This window comes from Amborella trichopoda, chromosome 11 (genome assembly GCF_054954075.1).
Source record: "Amborella trichopoda isolate Santa Cruz 75 chromosome 11, AtrichopodaSantaCruz75HAP2 v2.0, whole genome shotgun sequence".
NCBI lineage: Eukaryota > Viridiplantae > Streptophyta > Magnoliopsida > Amborellales > Amborellaceae > Amborella > Amborella trichopoda.
In genome coordinates this window covers 174,495-192,124 of record NC_142346.1, presented here as the reverse complement: position 1 = coordinate 192,124, position 17,630 = coordinate 174,495, and the positions used below count along the sequence as shown (strand labels likewise).

General features: G+C 39.4%; 1 protein-coding gene across 2 annotated transcripts in view; it reads right to left on the bottom strand.

Annotated features, from left to right (window-relative positions):
- Positions 1–17,630, bottom strand: part of LTA3 (Dihydrolipoamide acetyltransferase, long form protein) — a 46,276-nt gene that overhangs the window by 15,971 nt on the left and 12,675 nt on the right. For both annotated transcript variants that reach the window (XM_011627691.3, XM_011627692.3), the window contains 3 exons: positions 10,045–10,094; positions 9,826–9,870; positions 9,620–9,693 (listed from right to left, as the gene is read on the bottom strand). In XM_011627691.3, coding sequence (XP_011625993.1) covers positions 9,620–9,693; positions 9,826–9,870; positions 10,045–10,094 — 169 coding nt within the window. The remainder of the gene's footprint in view (positions 1–9,619; positions 9,694–9,825; positions 9,871–10,044; positions 10,095–17,630) is intronic.

The following is a 17,630-nucleotide window of genomic DNA, read 5'->3' as shown; positions in this document are numbered from 1 at the left end:
AGCGCTAACGGTTGACCAACTCAAGCGAGTCGCTTTACCGAATCGATGTGCCTTTTGTTTTAAAGAAGAAGAGACCCACTCTCACCTGTTTATCCACCACGATGTTGCTCTTTACCAGTGGGGCAAACTCCTCAACCTTTTCGGCCTGACCTGGGTCATATTGGCCTCCATCCCCGGACTTTTTAACTTAGCAGACAGTCTTTCGTGGCCCAAAACTGGGGGGCTCCTTTGGAAGGCAGCGATAGAGGCCACGATTTGGACTCTATAGAAAGAAAGGAACTCAAGAATCTTTAGAGGGGTCCATTGCGATAATCCAGCCCTGTTCCATAAAATTCATACTCTTGTGACTTTCTGAGCCACCAATCATAAGGCCTTCAAGCTCCTTCCTTCTTCTATCTTCCTTGCCAACTGGCAACAATTACTTATTCTTCAGAACACTCGACCCCCATGCCATGGGGACTGGTCCCCCCCTCTACCGGGTGCAATTAAGTTCAACTTCGATGGCTCCTCGCTCGGAAATGCTGGCCCCTCTAGGGTAAGGGGTGTTCAGAGACTACCAAGGAAACACCTTGGCACAATTCTCAAGACACATAGGTCACGCCAATTCACCACTGGCAGAATCTCTCGCCTTGCTCACGAGCATCAAACTCTTTGATCCTGCGTGGGGTCAACCACTTCAGGTGGAAGGGGATGCACGCAATATAGTTTCTTGGGCAGCGGGTCATGTATCCCCCCCCCTTTGATGCCTCTCTACGATTTTTGACGAGATTTCTCACCTCTGCAAGGATATTCCCGTCTCATGGACGCATATCTGGCGGGAATCAAACACACTGGCAGACCGCCTAGCTAAGGAGGGAGCCAACCTGTAAGCCGCAGCTACTACCTACCCCCGGAAGACTTTCCTAATCGCTTTTCTTCACGTCACTTTTGTCATACTTTTTAATGTAATATCTAGCATGGCACTTTGATTCCAAAGCCCTTGTAAAATGACCCCAAACAGTCGATGTTAAGCCTGCGGTTAGTTTTTTCTAGAATACTCTTTGTACTACACCTATTCACAGAGGTGTTACTATTTCCCCTCTGAGAGGACAAACCCATGTGTCCTCTCTTATCACTATTTGTACTTCCTCCTCTTTAATACAATGTTAACTTCATCAAAAAAAAAAAAAGATAGCTAATCTAAGGAATGCAGCCTAAGTGAAAGCCACTCTCACCCTACAGATCGAATCCTATTTAAGGCAAGGCATACTACTGAGGAAACCCTAACCCTAAAGACTATGTTAAAAAGGCCCTATTCTGTTCTCTCTCCCATGTAACCAAACATGAACCTTCTCTCCCTTCTTTGAAAAATGTGCCTACCTTCCCAAAATTTTTAGAGAACTTTGGGGCCTAAAAAGTAAGGAAAAGAAGAGGGATGGAATGTGAAAAAATTGAGGAAGGAGTCCTAGGGTTTGGGGTGTGTGCTGGAAACATTGTGAAAGAGAAAGACTCTAAACCCTAGAGATGTTGGGCCTGACATTCTTCCTGTTTTGTTGGACTTTTGGCTTCCCAAACGAGGAATTGTAGTGGTCCTTGGCCTGAGATTGGTGGCAAAGTTCGATGGAGATCAGAATTGGGGTGTAATAAGTCTTAGAGGTGATCCAGGGTAGTTCTGCGATATGTTATCATTTGTTGTTTTTGTTTTTATGTGAACATGGCAGCAAAGTTGGTCTTCTTTTTGTGCTTGAAAAGTATTGTTATCCCTTATTTAAAATAATGCACAACGGCCTTTGTACGGTAGACTTGCCAATATTGCATAATAGTGCTGTAAGTTTCCTTTTTGAAAACAATCAAACCCACTACAAATCTCTTTCCATATTTAAAAACATCTTCTAGAATACTCGGAACAAGTTAAAGACGGAGGAAAGAGAAGGTGGGCTGTGCCACCCTTGTGGCCTCCAAGTGGGCGCCACGTCCCCCACTAAATGGGCTCATTATGGTGGGCCCTTATCATCGATGGGTGCCCACACTCTCTAGTAAATTTACAAATTATAAAAACAATTTTATAATCCATTAAGCATTTTATTTTCTCTCTGAAATAATAAAATCCAGAAAATTCATTTTAGACTATTTTAAAATACCTTTCAGCTAAAATAAAATAACCATAGAGCTTTAAAAATTCATTTTAATATTTTGAAATTCAAACAAAGTATAATTAAACATATTAAAATGAATTTCATGGGAATTGGATCCAAGAGTCAAGGACAACACATTTATAATGAGGACTCTCTTTTCTAGAAACCGTATCTCACTGTCATCTTCTCAAACTAACCCAACATATCCCATAACCCACAGCCCATCACAAAGGTTCATGCTTGGTCCATCAAAGCCGACCAATAAATGAACGGGACACGACTACAGGTTCCTCCCTGAGGACAAGTCTAGGCCCCATTTAGCACACTATCTCATGGGTCCTTGCAACACAGTCTAGTGTTGTAGGGAGACATCTCTTATGCACATATACACGACATGCCGTGTGATGGCAATGAGGAGGATTTTGGCCCTTGTCCTCTTCAGCCAATCACCGCACACAGGGATCACATCTAGACCATTGGCCAACCACCTTGGGCATCTCTCCAACCTCATCAAGGGATGACCATACAAATCGTTATCGGTTGTGTTACATGCCCAAGGCTAAGGATTTTAGACATCAACCCGAGCTTAGCCAGTTGAAACTAAGGTGAGCCACAACATTAGAAATGCCACACAGTCCATCTAGACGACACTCCCACTAGAGCCATCATATCACTATATAAGAAACTTTCAATACATGTTCTCATAAGGACTTTAAATGACCACATAACCCCAACATATATTGCAAAAGAGGACCCAAAATGGGTTGAAGTAATGGCCGAAGAAATGAAGGCAATGTTTTTTAATAATATGTGGTTAATTGTGAAGAGGCTACCTTGGAAGATAGTTCTAGGTAGCAAATGGGTTTACAAAATAAAATACAACTCAAATGGAAGAATTGAAATAGTGAAAGCTTGATTAGTGGCGAAGGGATTCAATCAACGACATGGATTGGACAATGAAGAAACTTTTAGCCTTGTTGTTAAATGCCATGGTTCAAGCAGTCTTATCCTTAGGCTTGACAGATGATTGGCATCTCTTCTAGCTTGATGTAAAGAATAGATTCCTTCATGGAGAGTTAAAGGAGGAGGTATATATGAAATAGCCACTTGATTTCAGTGAAAAGGATCCCACAAAATATGTATGCAAACTGAAGAGATCCTCTTATTTCAAAGTTTTTATCATGCAATAAAGGTCATGTAGGCCAGCATGGGCCCTCATTGTCATGTAGGACACTTTGTGAGTGACTTGGATCGTTGACATGGCAGTGTGGGTTCCCAAAGTGTGTCATTCCACATGAATTTTGTTTTTCCGAAGTGTTTTTATTATGCTTTGTATTTTCTAGAGTCATTAATGTCTAGGTAAGTTAACGAGATTTAATGTATTGGCTCCTGTGTGTTTGGAAGTTGTGGTAGGTTTGAGAAATGTAGGATGATTTATAGTGTCTTAGGAAGTTGTAGTCTTCTGTGATGGGAATTGTATGGCTTTAAACAATGTTGACCATTTGATAAAAGCAAGTATAAAGGGGGGTGTGTTGTGACATTTTGGGGGGTGTGTAATCTTAAATTGGAACTAATGAAATTTGAATAGAAAATTTAAGTGATAAAGTTTGTCTCCCACTAACTCTTTCTCTCTCTTCCTCTCATTTGCTTTTTTTTACCCTCTCTAGTTCTTGTACTGTTTTTCCCCTTATCATTTGGTATCAAAGATTGGAAAGAAGGCCCCTCTTGTCTTAGAAAATAGTCTTCTTTCAAGGCACAAAGAAGGGCTAGAGTAGGGGAGGACGTGGCAACTTTTTTGGGAAAGATGCAAGGAATGACGAGGTGTTGGAGTTGCATTGCCAAGTTGAGCATTTGACTGCAGAACTTGAGTGTTTAATTGATCGAAATGTGCCTGAATCTAGTCGAGACTACTCTAGCGATGAGTGTGAGGTTAACCCCTTCACAGAAGGCGTTGGCGTGGGGGGACTGAGGACAAATTCAGTTTTGATTGAGATTCTATCAAACTTGACATACCGGAATTCCATGGACTGCTAAATCCCGAAGAATTTCTAGAATAGTTTAGCAGCGTGGAGAAGTTTTCAACTATAAAGAAACTCCGGAGGAGTTTTAAGTGAAGTTTGCAGCCACTAGATTATGTGGCTATGCCTTGGCATGGTGAGATCAAATCCAGCAGCTTCGCCTTCAAAACACCTAAGGTCGTCTCATGTGAAAAGATGAGAACTAAGATCAAGGAGAAGTTCCCGCCAATAGATTACTCACAGGTCCTCTTCTCCCAACAATAGTTTCCAACAAGAGAATAAGAGTGTGTCTGAATACACTGAGATGTTTTAAAGAGGTCATGGGAAATGACATACGAGAAATGGAGGAGCAGCTCGTTTCTTGCAAAATACAAAGAAATTGGGGATGTTCATCAATAGAAACATGTTTTCAAAGAAGGAACCTTGTGTTGGCCTTTCTAAAAAATGAGAGGTTTCCAATGGAAACCTATGACAAGCTCAAAATGAAGAAAGTGGCCCAGTGCTGTATCTTGAAAAGCATCAATGACAATGCCTATACCCTTGAGTTACCCCCTCATATCCGCGCATCCCACAATTAATGTGCAAGACTTGACTGAATATTACGGGATTGTCAAATGAGAACTCGTGGGTGAGTTCTTTTGCACCTGGGGAGACTGATGTAGGCCAGTGTGCGCCCTCATAGCCATGTAGGACAGTTTGTGAGTGACTAGGACTGTGGACATGACAATGTCGGTTCACTAAGTGTGCCATTCCGCATGGATTTTGTCATTCCAAGGTGTCTTTCTTACGTTTTGTATTTTCTAAGGTAATTAATGTCTAGGGAAGTCAAAGAGAAGTCTTGCGCGTTTGGAAGTTGTGGTAGATCTGGAAAATGCAGGATGATTAATAATGTCTTAGGAAGTTCTCGTTTTTTGTTGTGGGAAAGGTATGGCTATAAAGAATGTTGACCATTTGGTAAAAGCATGTATAAAAGGGGGATGTGTTGTGCCAATCTAGGGGTGTGTAATCTTGAAGTGAAACTAATGAAACCTGAATAAAAAATTTCAGTGGTAGAGCTTATCTCCCACTAATTCTCTTTCTTCTTCCCATTTTGCTAGTTTTTCTTCTCTCTCTAGTTGTACTGTTTTTCGCCCTCATCAAAAGCAATCTAGTCTTATGAAGACAGTAGTGAATCACATCCTATTTACCCACGAGCTCTAAATGTATTGCGATCATTCTCTATGTAGATGATATTATTATCATAGGAAATTCTTCATACCTTATTGCAAATATCTAGAGATTTCTCCACGACAAGTATAAAATGAAAGATTTTGGTGTAGGGTTTTTTGTGGCCTTTAAAGGCCTAGAGAGCTTGAAAAATAATGCATAGTGGAATATACACTTCAGTAGGAGTATGTGTGTTGACTGACCAAGGGTAAAATGAAAGATTTTGGTGTAGGGTTTTTTGTGGCCTTTAAAGGCCTAGAGAGCTTGTAAAAATGATGCATAGTAGAATATGCACTTCAGTGGGAGTATGTGTATTGACTGACCGAGGGTTTATGACCCTGGTCATGTCCAAAACCCTTGGCCCTGGGCATGTGGTATAACCGAGAAGGGTTTGAAAAAGGGCATCCCTTGTTGAGGTCGGAAAGATGCCCAGGGATAATGTTTGTAGGCCAAGATAACGGTGTGGTCTCCTGTGTGCGGTTGTAGGTCTGTGAGAGCAAGGGCCAAATTCTCAACAACTTCCACATTGCATGTATACATGACAACCGCATGGGAAGCAACCCTTTAAAGGGACACGTGTACATGTACAAATGAAAGAGCCCCCTTTCACTGTAGTGACAAGTGCTAGACTTGCTCTTAAAGGGGGGAACTGAAATCCACATTCCAGGATCATGATCCCACTGTTTATTATCCAACTTTGCAAGCCAATCATAAATCCCTGCAAAGAGATTGTGGGTCATGAGACTTTGTTAGGTTGGATAAAGTAGCAGGTGTGGATCATGGTTTATGAGACGAGAGGGGTGCCTTTATTGTCGCTTATTTTGACCCATTCGTACCAATTTACTCTTAATATATTTTATTTTGGTATTATAAATGTTTCTTTGATTTTTAAATATTTTTTCAGAATTTTTAAATATTTTTTTTGCTATAAATTTTATAAAAGGGTATTTCTAAAATTTTCAAAACTTCTTTAGGCACATGTGGGAACCAAGGATCCAACCCCTACATGTGTGTGCCACCCATGTGGGACCACATGGGCTCCTAGGGTGGCATGCCACTTTTAAAAGTTTAAATTCTTTTTTAACAAAAAACAGAAAAGAAGAGGGGCCACGCCTTTTTTTTTTAATAGGAGAAGGGGGGGGGGAGGGGCACGCCACTTTTTGTGGCATAGTATTCCCCATGTCACTTTTTTTGTGGAATATGGCTCCACACCATATTTTAAGAAGAAAGGGGCACGCCCCCTTTTTATTTTGTTTCAAATTTAACTTACTAAATCTAAAGATGGGAAATCTAAAGAGATATGGTTTGTCAATATTGTGGAAAATCTAGATTTAAATAATATTTAAGTTTGATTTCAAACTTAAATAAGAGATATAGATAAAGTTTACATTTGATTGGATTTATATTTTAAATAGGAGTGGATTGGGCCAAAGTGCAAGGAGAAAAAGTTCCTAATCTTTTCACCCAAACTATGATGGCTAATTTTTGGGATGGATGGTTCTGATTAATCTCTCACCCCACGGATTTCCCATTTATCCTAAAAGGTTTAGCTGTAAATTAGATAAGGCCCATTCAAACTAGGAGATAGGTTTTCTTCTAGATTTCTTAATATTTAAAGACCAAGTTTGAACCTATTTGAGATCCATCACAAGATCTTTTCTCTCTCCCAAAAGATCTTCTCTCCCTCCTTCACGCACCCAAAAAGTGGGGGATCTCTCTCTCTCCCTCAAGCACCAAAAAGTGGGGGATCTCTTTCTCTCTACACCAAAAGGTGGGGGATCTCTCTCTCACGCCACCTTCTCTCTCCCCTTTCCTCCACGCACAAAGTAAAGAGAGACCTCTCTCTCTCTCTCACACACACATCTCTCCTTTTTTTTTTGGGCATCAAGCCACCCTCTCTCCAGCCTGGAGAGTCACGTACTCTCTATTTCCTTCTCTCTCTTGTTTTATTTTGAGTAGTTTATTTTTGAAGAAGAAGATGAGGAATTAAAAATAGGTTTGCTGTATTTTTTGAAGAAAGAAGAGAGAAGCCTAGCTTAGAGAGATTAACTTGCAAGATCAACCTATTTTGTTCCTATAGGGTCTCTATAAACCCTATATTATTCTTGAGCTCCCTAAAACCCTAGAGGAAAAAGGATTGCCTACAAAGCTTCCATATCTTAGAATTTTCAGCAACATCTTAAGGAGCAAAAGCGCGTCATTGGTCAGGGAATCGGTTGTGGGGTGTACCAAGTCTTGCTTGGGTAACTCCAGGCATCTTTTAATAAATCTTCCCATTAGTTTTTATTTATTTTTCAGTTTTATTTTCTATTTTTCTGTAAATTTTTAAGAACTTATTTTGTGCAAAAAATTGTAAAGAAAGTTTAAAGTTCCTGGATAATTTCTTTTTCTCTTGGCAGTGAAAATAACGATACTAGGTTGTATTTAGGGCATTGTTTTAATTTTCCATCAATATATTGTATCACATGTAAGTGGAATTCAAGTATTTGAAATAAAAGTAAAAGAATTTTTTTTGAATTTAATACCTTGAGTTTCACATAGCTACACCTTTCATTGAGAGAGCTAAGATATTTTTTGAGAATAGAAGTGGATCGAACCGAGGATAAAATTCAATTGTCTCAGCAAAAATATGCATTGGATTTAATGGAGCACTATAATACATTAATTGCAAACCATCAGCCAACAAACGATTGAGAGTTGGAGAAGGAAAATTAATTGATGATCCTGAAAAGTATATGAGCATGGCAGGTGCGCTTCAGTATCTTACTCTTATTTGTCTTGACATTGCCATTGCAGTAAATCAAGTATACCAATTTATGCATGCTCCTACCAATATTCACTTGGAAGCCTTAAGACATATAGTCCAACTTATCAAAGGTACTATTAATCAATCTTCAATCTCAGTGATTAATAATACCTTTGACATATCAGACACTATGCTATATCTAAGGTACCAAGTAATAGAGTCATATGATAGATTGGGTGATCCATTGGTCTAGGATCCAAGCTTTTAGAACGGACATTCACTGATAGTAAGGCTACAGATCTTTTGGCCCTACCATCCCTCTTGCACTCTCATTTTCCCCTAGATTTTGGACAGGGTGAACTGGTATGGGAACCAGCCACTTCAGGCACATTTTTTGCTTAAGGTCAACTACTATTACAAATCATGTAAAGCGTACATATCAAAAAATGGAGGCAGCCCACAAAGGGGGTGGCTCATTACATGGATGACAAAATGGAGGCCACGACAACAAAAATGGTGTGTTCACGAGTGAGTCAATGAAAGAACCAAAAACAGCTACACCAAAATGTCAACAAGTTTTCCAGAAGTAGTAATCTCAATAAATGGTACCATCTGAAGACTGTGCGCGCACTCCCAACACCCCCACCCCCTCCCCATCCCCCAGGGGCCCTTCTTTAGCAAGCACACCAGCTATGTGGTTGGCCTCTCACCAGGTGTGCTTGAAGACCACTCGAAGGTCCCAGCACAGGCGCAATAAGTGACCTAAGAAACAGTCTAGTCTCCATGGACATGTTTAGTCTCAATGTTCAGGGCACCGCCTAGTTTTGTACCTCTCATTTGTTTCCCACTTTATACTTCTGTACAGGGACTCCCCAACTTATTGTATATACCCAAGGATCTGACTTTTATGAGTAGCCTTTTTGAATGAATGAAAGGTGGGTAATGCGCCCGCATATGAGGGTGATACACCAAATATGCAGCCGCATGATCGCATGCATATGTGGGTTTACGAGGTGTCCAAGGGCATCCCCTTTGATGCAGCTGCAAAATGTGTTATGCAGATGCATTTGATAACTATGTCGTGAAAAAGTTACATGACAATGAAGCTGTTGAAGTATTTCTTGATGGCTTATATAATATCACTACGAAAAGGAATCCAATTTGTTACCAATTTAAAAGTAAGAGACCAAAGAAATCACATCTATTGAAGTATCACGTATCTGTAACTAAGAATAGCCACCATCCAACAATAGCCAACGTTATTTATCACTCCAGATAAAAACTTTGCAAATAATCTGGTCTTTTCAAGAAATTCACTAAGTCATGTGTTACTTATAAATCAATACGTTAATAAATGGGACACGATTCAGAAAGCAGCGAATCATGAAAAATACTAGCAAAAGAGAAAGAAAGCCCATGCCAAAATTGCACTGCTCTATGGGATTGTCTAAAACAAGAGCAGGAAAGAAGACTACCAAGCAAGTGTAAAGGCATCAGTTCTTAATTAACCATGAGAACGACGCAAAGATGATTACCCTTCCTCAAGGCTCTCAAATTCAAGGGTTGCTTTGTCTGTCTCGATTTCACATATCACGTCACCCACTTCTATCTGCCAGAACATTAAACCAATCGAAATGGTAGAAAAAATCTCCACATTTCCAAGAATACTGGCTAAGACAGAATAAGAAGGATAATAAATTTAATTAATATGGCATCAACAACATAGAACACCAAAATTGACCTTATCTCCTTCTTCTTTCCTCCATTTAACGATGTTGCCTTGATTCTGAAGAGGACCATAATTACATCAAATCCATCAGTTAGCTTTTGGTCGACATGAACTAGAACTGTGACAACAATTTGAAGGTGCAGATCTAAAAGAGTTCAAATATCAATGGAAACGAAAGAGGAAGTAAACGAGTCTGAAGAATGACTTTCAAATACTTCTGTCGCAACTTACCATGGTTGGGGATAATGCCGGCATTGGAAGAATGGTATGACTTGGAAGATCTGCAACATTCATGAGAAAACCAAAGCATTTACTAGAAAATGAACTCCAAGAATGTGTCCAAACAGAGGATGGTTGACTTTAACAGTAAAAGAAATTGTTTTCAGAGATATTTTTGGGATACTTCATCTCACTACAACCATTCTTGAATACCTATATTATTGTTCCAATAAATGGCACCATGAACATATGCTGCATTCCTAGAAACTGCAATCAGATATAACATTTCATCCCATATGGAAGAGGAATGTTGATGTTTCAACAGATCTGTTCTGGCAGATCATTCCATGTGAAAATTATATAGGTAGCTTCAGCTCCAGCCAAATAATTCGCTAATTGTGTATTTGTTGTTGAAGTGCTGATGATAAAAAGAACAATTGTTCAACAGGAAAGTGTGTGAAACATTGGAATCTGCCATGTAAATGTGTAAATGATTTTCTTTTCCAAACATTAAAACTTGTTATGGACCTTTGTTCTGTCTTTGTGAGGGTGGTATTTTTTTGCTTTAAAAGGCATAATCAGTTCACATCTGTGTGAAAGATAAAGAAGAGGGAAGATGGAGAGGGAAGATCAAGTAAAAACACATGAGACAGGGCTTGAATCCACCCTAGAGAACATGTCCCAAGAGAAATGGAGAGGGAATGCTACATTCTTTCTTCTTCCTACTGTGTTTGATTCAAACTCAAGCAAAAGGTGGCTAGATCTTCCTTACATAAGCATATATTTGTCTCTCTCAAAAGCCTATGCAAGGGGCAATACCAGCCCTTAGATCAAAACCCCCTTCTTTTGTTAAGACACAACATAAATAAAAGGAAAAAAGTACTAAAATGACCCTATAACTTAAGAGACTATAAAAAGATCAAATAAATTCTATAAATTACAAACAACCCATTTTCAATGTTTTAAAAAACAATCCGCCTGGCACCAAGGCAGCCTAGACCAAAAATTCGCCTACCTAGACCTAGGCAGCCCTACACACGCGGATGTACCTGCGGGGGCGCCCAAGGCCGTAAGGCTTTTTTCGTTTTTTTAAACCACCCAAAAGGGTAAAGGGGGTCATTTTGACCACCAAGGTTGTATAAAAACGTTATGGGGTTTATTTTTAACCCCAAAGTCAAAAAAAGAAGAAGAAACAACCCTCAATATATGAAAACCCCCAAGTGAAAAAAGTACAGGGCGGCCGAGGTTTTGGGCGTCCACCTAGGCGTTGGGCGCCAGGCAGGCCGCCTCAGGCCTAGCGTTTTTTGACACCTTGCCCCTTTTATTAGCTCTCTTTACCAGGATAGGCCAAAGAATTGGCGACTCATTTGCAAACCACTTCTTCTTCTTCTTCTTCTTCTTCTTCTCTCTCTCTCTCTCTCTCTCTCTCTCTCTCTCTATGTGTGTGTGTGTTTGTATGTATGTGTGTATTCTCCAAGAAAAAACCAACTACTGCTACTATTATTAGTCTCCCCCAGTTGGAGAGAACTCATCCTTGAGTTGCACTCACCATCATCACAGGATATATCTCCGTTATATGGAATTAGGTGTTTGACATTGAACACATCCGAAGTGTTGCTATGGCATGGCTATATAACTGGTATGCACTGTCATTTATCCTCTTCAAAACCTCGCATGGCCCAATTGTCCTCTCACTCAACTTGTTGTATTCAACAACAAGAAACCTGTCTTTCAATATTCCCCACACATAATCTCCAACTTCAAACACTACTCTCTAGCGGTGCTCATTAGCTACAGCAATGTACTTTGCATTGCTGGCTTCCATTTGTTGTCATACCTACTCATGAATTGACTTAATGTGTTCAGCTACGTCTTAGTCTTTCCTAAATTTGGGATAGGCATCAAATCTAGAACCCTATTGGGATTCCATACATACACAGCCTCAAATGGACTATGCTGCTTGGTACGATTCTTCAACCTTTTGAAATCAAATTCCACTGGTGGCGGTATCAAATCCCATTACTTTGGCTTGTTTCCAACTAAGCTTCGTTGTAATTTGATTAACCACTTCTGTATGACCAGTTTCAGGGTGAATGGCACTGCTACAGCAAAATTTAGTATCCAGTTTCTTCCACAAATACCTCCACAAATGGCTAACAAACTTCAGATCATGATCAAGAGTGATGCTATTTGGCCTGTCATGCAAATGAACAATTTCTTTGGGATAAAGATTAGTCACATGTGATGCATCCAACAGTTTTTCAACAAGGATTGAAGTGTTCCATCTTAGAAAACTTGTCCCCTAACACCATGATCTAGTCCATGCCTTGTTGAGTCTGTGGGAGGCCCAACACAAAATCCAAGCTCATGTCTAAGCAAGGTGCTTTCAGAACTACAAGTTGGGCATATAATCCTGCATTTTGAAACTTGGAAACCTGGCAGAACTTGTCGCATACTGCTTCAACTTAGACCAATAGTAGCGCTTCTCAACTAAGGTTAAAGTTCCTGCCAAATTGACCCCCCACCAAGCAGCTTTATGATAATCTTCTTTCATTGTGAGCATTCATGTACACACGACCTAGTTCCCTGGAAGAGAAACCTATTGTGCGCACAAAAATCAGTGCAATGTCCGGCCAATACCTCCCTCATAATTACTACAAAATACGTGTCATTTGCGTAAAATTCCTTGAAGGTATCAAAGCCCATAGCATTTTCCTTCAGAGTACTCAATAAAGCTGCTCTTCTCTTAGTGCATCAGCAACTTTAAACTCTTGCAGCGTGAAAGAGTTTAAAGTAAACTCTTGTAAACAAGCAACCCACTTGGCATATGCCGCCTATTCAACTTGTGTTGCCCATTGATATATTTCAGCGCCTCCTGGTCTGAAAATAAGATGAACTCTCATTGCACCAAATAGTGATGCCAATGACGCAAGGCCTGCATAATAGCATAGAACACTATATCTTCTAACTAAAAAATGTGTATTTGGAGGCATCACAACTCACTCCAAACGCTTTACCACCATTTAGCATAGAAAGTCCAGGTGCTTCAGTCGTCTTTCTCAGTGTTCAAAAATGCGGATTCGGGCTCCTAGATGTTTTGGGTGCCTGGAAGCCTATGCACCTGCCCAAGGACAGGGTACCCTCACAATCCTCAAAAAGATTGAAACCCCCCTGTCCCCCCTTGATATGAGTTTTAAATGAATATATAAAATTAAGTTGTTACTATGTTAGTTTTACAAGACGACTTTACTCATTAAGATATCAATTAATAAAGAATTAAGATATATGATATGATATTATTAAGATGCTAGTTTCAAAACAGTACGACTTAATATTACTTTACAATAAGACTTAAATGAATATATAAGACCTTAGTTTCATTTTAAGAATTAAGACTTAACTCATTAAGATATCACATAAATACATAATCATTATTTATCAAATAAAGATAAACAAAAATAATAGAATATCAAAACATGACACATTGTACAAAAAATGAGTGAACTATTTGTAAAAGATACGATATATGCTCAATTTCATTGTCCAAATGACAAAAAAATCAATTAATCACAAAAAAAAAAACCAATTTTTTACCTACAAACATATAAATATATCGTATGAGAAAAAAAAAAAGAAAAAGAAAATACACATGATTCACAACATAATATATTGTAACAAAATAAAATCAAAACCCTTTTTCAAATATGATAATATTTAAAAATATCAAAATCAAATCAATGCAGTGCAAACCTCCTCTAAAGTTCTCAAAATCAACTACTATAAGCTCTAAATTCACCCACAACTATTGCCTTTGTTTTGGGAAGAAATCGTAAAAAATTTATCGATTTTTCGATAAATCACGAAAGATTAGTTTTTGGAGGATTTTCTCACGCTAAAGGCCAAAATAACCCCGAAAATCCTTTTACCGAGGGTTTTTTTCTGCTCGTCCGCAAAGTGTCACGGGGTGGCGCCCAGATATTAGTGTCTAGGAAATACCTTGCCCACCTAGGCAGCCTCCTAGAGACAAGGCGCATAATGACCGCGCCCAGACAGCGCCTAGACGTTTTTTAATTTTTTTCACCTAGGCGGTCGGGCGCCTGAATTTTCGAACACTGGTCTTTCTTTTTACCATTTTGAAGCTACTCTATATCTCCTAGGTCCATCTGAAAACCCTTTTTTTCATGCAATCTGTATTAGGGGCTATCAACATGCTGAAATTGCAGATTAAAATGGCGATATGTAAACTTTTTAGGTGTCTACCTTTCGAGGATAATATTCACCTTGCATTGGTCCACCTTCACCCCTTCAAAAGATATCACATATCCAATAAGCACCATGTTATTTGTCAGAAAACTACACTTCTTGAAATTTATATACAGGTTTGCCCTTCGTAACACTTCAGAAACTTCATGGAAATGCTGTTTGTGAGCCTCCCCTGGAAGGGTTATACACCAAGATGCCATCAAAGTATACAACCACAAACCTCCTATAAAGGGTTTAAGCACCCGATTCATCACCCTCATAAACATGCCAGGTGCATTAGACAACCCAAATGGCATGACATGTCATTTATATAACCCATTCAAGTGTCTTAAATACCATTTTCCATTCATCCTTAGGCCTTATACTTTGTGAACAACTCTTTAAATCAATTTTGGAAAACACCTCAGCACCCACTATCAAATCCAACATATAGTCCAATTGTTGTATAGGGAAGTGATATCTGATGACAATTTTGTTAATAGCCATGCCGTCCACACACATGCGTCATGTCCCAATCTTTTTTGTTGTCAATAAGGCTCGTAGAGCTCATGGGCTCGTGCTTTCCTAGATCAAGCCCTTTACCACTAACTCCATAACCTGCCAATTTGGTATGCAGCCATTTTTTGGTAAAAATGGGCTTGTGTTCCTCAGAGCTCATCCAATTTGCCACCTTATTTGGTAGACTAGAGCCTGGCATAACGGCTATGTCCCTCATGGGAGGCTATCCCAAAGGAAGTTCTGGTATAACAATCCCATAATTCCTAATTAGGGGTTCAACCTCCTCAGGTAGAGCGTTACATCATTCTGTACTACCAAAGCATACATCAGTCCACACTCTCGGGCCTCTTCAATACCACTTGCCAATGAAAAAAATGGACACTCCCTTGACTAGGCCTAGATGCAGTTCCCTCCCTCATGGGTCCCAAGATTATTTTGACATCATCCTTATAAAATGTATAAGTATTCTTTCTCTCATCGCGAATGGCACCACAGTCATACTATCATGGCCTTCCCATCAACATATGACATGCATCCATGGAGACAATATCACACCATACATTATCAAGGTAGTTCTTTCGAATGGAAAATGAACAAGGCAACATTTAGAGACAGTTACCTCACTCACTTTATTGAGCCAGGACCGCTCAAAAGGCCTTGGATGTTTCTTTTCACTCAACTTGAGTTTATCTACTGCCTATTGGGAGATCACATTTTCACAACTCCCGCTGTCTATGTTCAGCTCGCATACATTCCCAGAGATGGTGCATCTGTGTGCAAAATATTCATTCTTAACCAACCCTCCTTGGTTTTATATTTCAGTAAAACCAATCTCTTCCAAATAACAAATGCCTCAGCTCATCACCATACATAACCCGTCATCTTCTTCTTCTCTCCAAATTCTTTATCATAGACAATCCCTATCACCCTCCTTCCCTTCAACTATTAGTTGTTTACCTTTTGCCAGGTGATTGGAATTTTTCCTACTGCCTGAGGACTTATGATTTAGATACCCACACTTGCAACAACAGAATGATGCTCTGCTGTTTTGGTTTCTACAAACATAGACCCACAGTATTTGGAAGTCTCTTTTGTTGCTCAAAAACATATAGTTTATGGTACTGTTGCCTGATCCTGAACTTTCCCACTTGGGTTGTTGACTTCATTCGTGTAAGTTGACCTTTCCCTACTGTCCACCACCAGGGCACAATGGCTTGCCATCAAAACAGTCCATAAAATTGTAAGGACAAAATGTCCTGTATTTGCTGCCTCAATATCCCTACAGATCGTGAGACTAGTTGTTCATCAGTTTCTGACAGGTCATTACAGGTAATTAGCAGATTCAGTACATTAAACTCTTCGGCATAATCGTCTATCAGTTCCATCTCCTTGCCAAAGAGAATGTAAATGTTGATACATGGCCTGGGCATAATTAAAAGGCAAAAAAGTTTCACATAAATTCCACTCCATCTTTTCCCAATTTGTGATTTTCTAATTCCCTCTCCTCTCCAGTGTCATTTTAACTCTCCCTACCCTGCTGATGCATAATCTTTCAATTTCATAGCGACCAGCTTCACCTTCTTCTCATCCGGCACATCTTTATAATCAACGATTTTGTAGACGTTGTTCAACCAGTCAGTAAAATCTTCAGCCCTTAACAGACCACAAAATTCAGGAATTTCTACTTCAATACCAAGACCTCTACACAACAAGACTGTGTCCTATTAGCATTTTCCCTGCTCAAATGGTTCCCTACACAGAGGACAGCTATAAAATGTGTTTTCTATATCATTGGGTTAAAGATACTACTTTCTTCTTTAGAAATTTGATCTCCTCATTTCAGGCGACAAATCAGGCGATCTGCACATGCAATACCTTGTCCTCCCCGTGCACCCATGAGTTAAAGGAGCAGTCCTAGGGAAAAAACGAATAGCTCAAATACCAACTGATGCCGATATTTGTCTTTTTAAAAGGCACAAACCGTTGAGATCTGCGTGAATGATGAAGAAGAGGGAAGTTGGAGAGAGAAGATCAAGTAGATAAACATGAAATAGGGATCCACCCTAGAGATCATGTGCCCAAAGAAAATGGAGAGTGTTGGATTGTTCCTTTTTCCTGCTGTTTTTCATTCAAAACTTCAAGCAAACGGTGGCTAGTCGGCCTTGCATGGGCGTACATTTGTCACTCTCTATGTAGGGTGCAATACCAGCCCTTAGATTTAAATGCCCATCTTTTAATCTAGACCCTTAAACATAAAATAAAGGAAAAGTACTGAAATAACCCTACAACTTGAGTGACTTATAAAAGACCAAAATCAATCCTACTTATCAGAAATAACACCTTTTATTAGTTTCCTTTACTAGGATAGGCCTAATATTGTTCGCGACTCATTTGTGGCCCACTTTTCCTCTTGTACAGTTTTTCTCACTCTCTCTCTCTTTTCTCCAAGTACTCATTGGATTCTGCTACTACATCAAGGGAAGACTTTGATATGTCCATGCAGAGGAAGAGATTGACTAGATAAGGAATTCTTTTTTTTTTATAGGCAGAACTAGATAAGGAATTCAAAGGGCACTCCAACTTAGCATGAGATAGAAACTTCATAAATCAAACAAAATTATCAATGTCAATCAGGACTTTTGCAGCCACGGCTAATATGTAATTGATCTACAGGAGGAAACCAGTAAATAAAATTTTCACTTCAGGACTTTGATATGTCCATGCAGAGGAAGAGATTGAATAATTTAGAAATTCTTTTTTTTTTAAAGCGGAACTACATAAGGAATTTAAAGGGCACTCCAACCTAGCATGAGATAGAAACTTCATAAATCAAACAA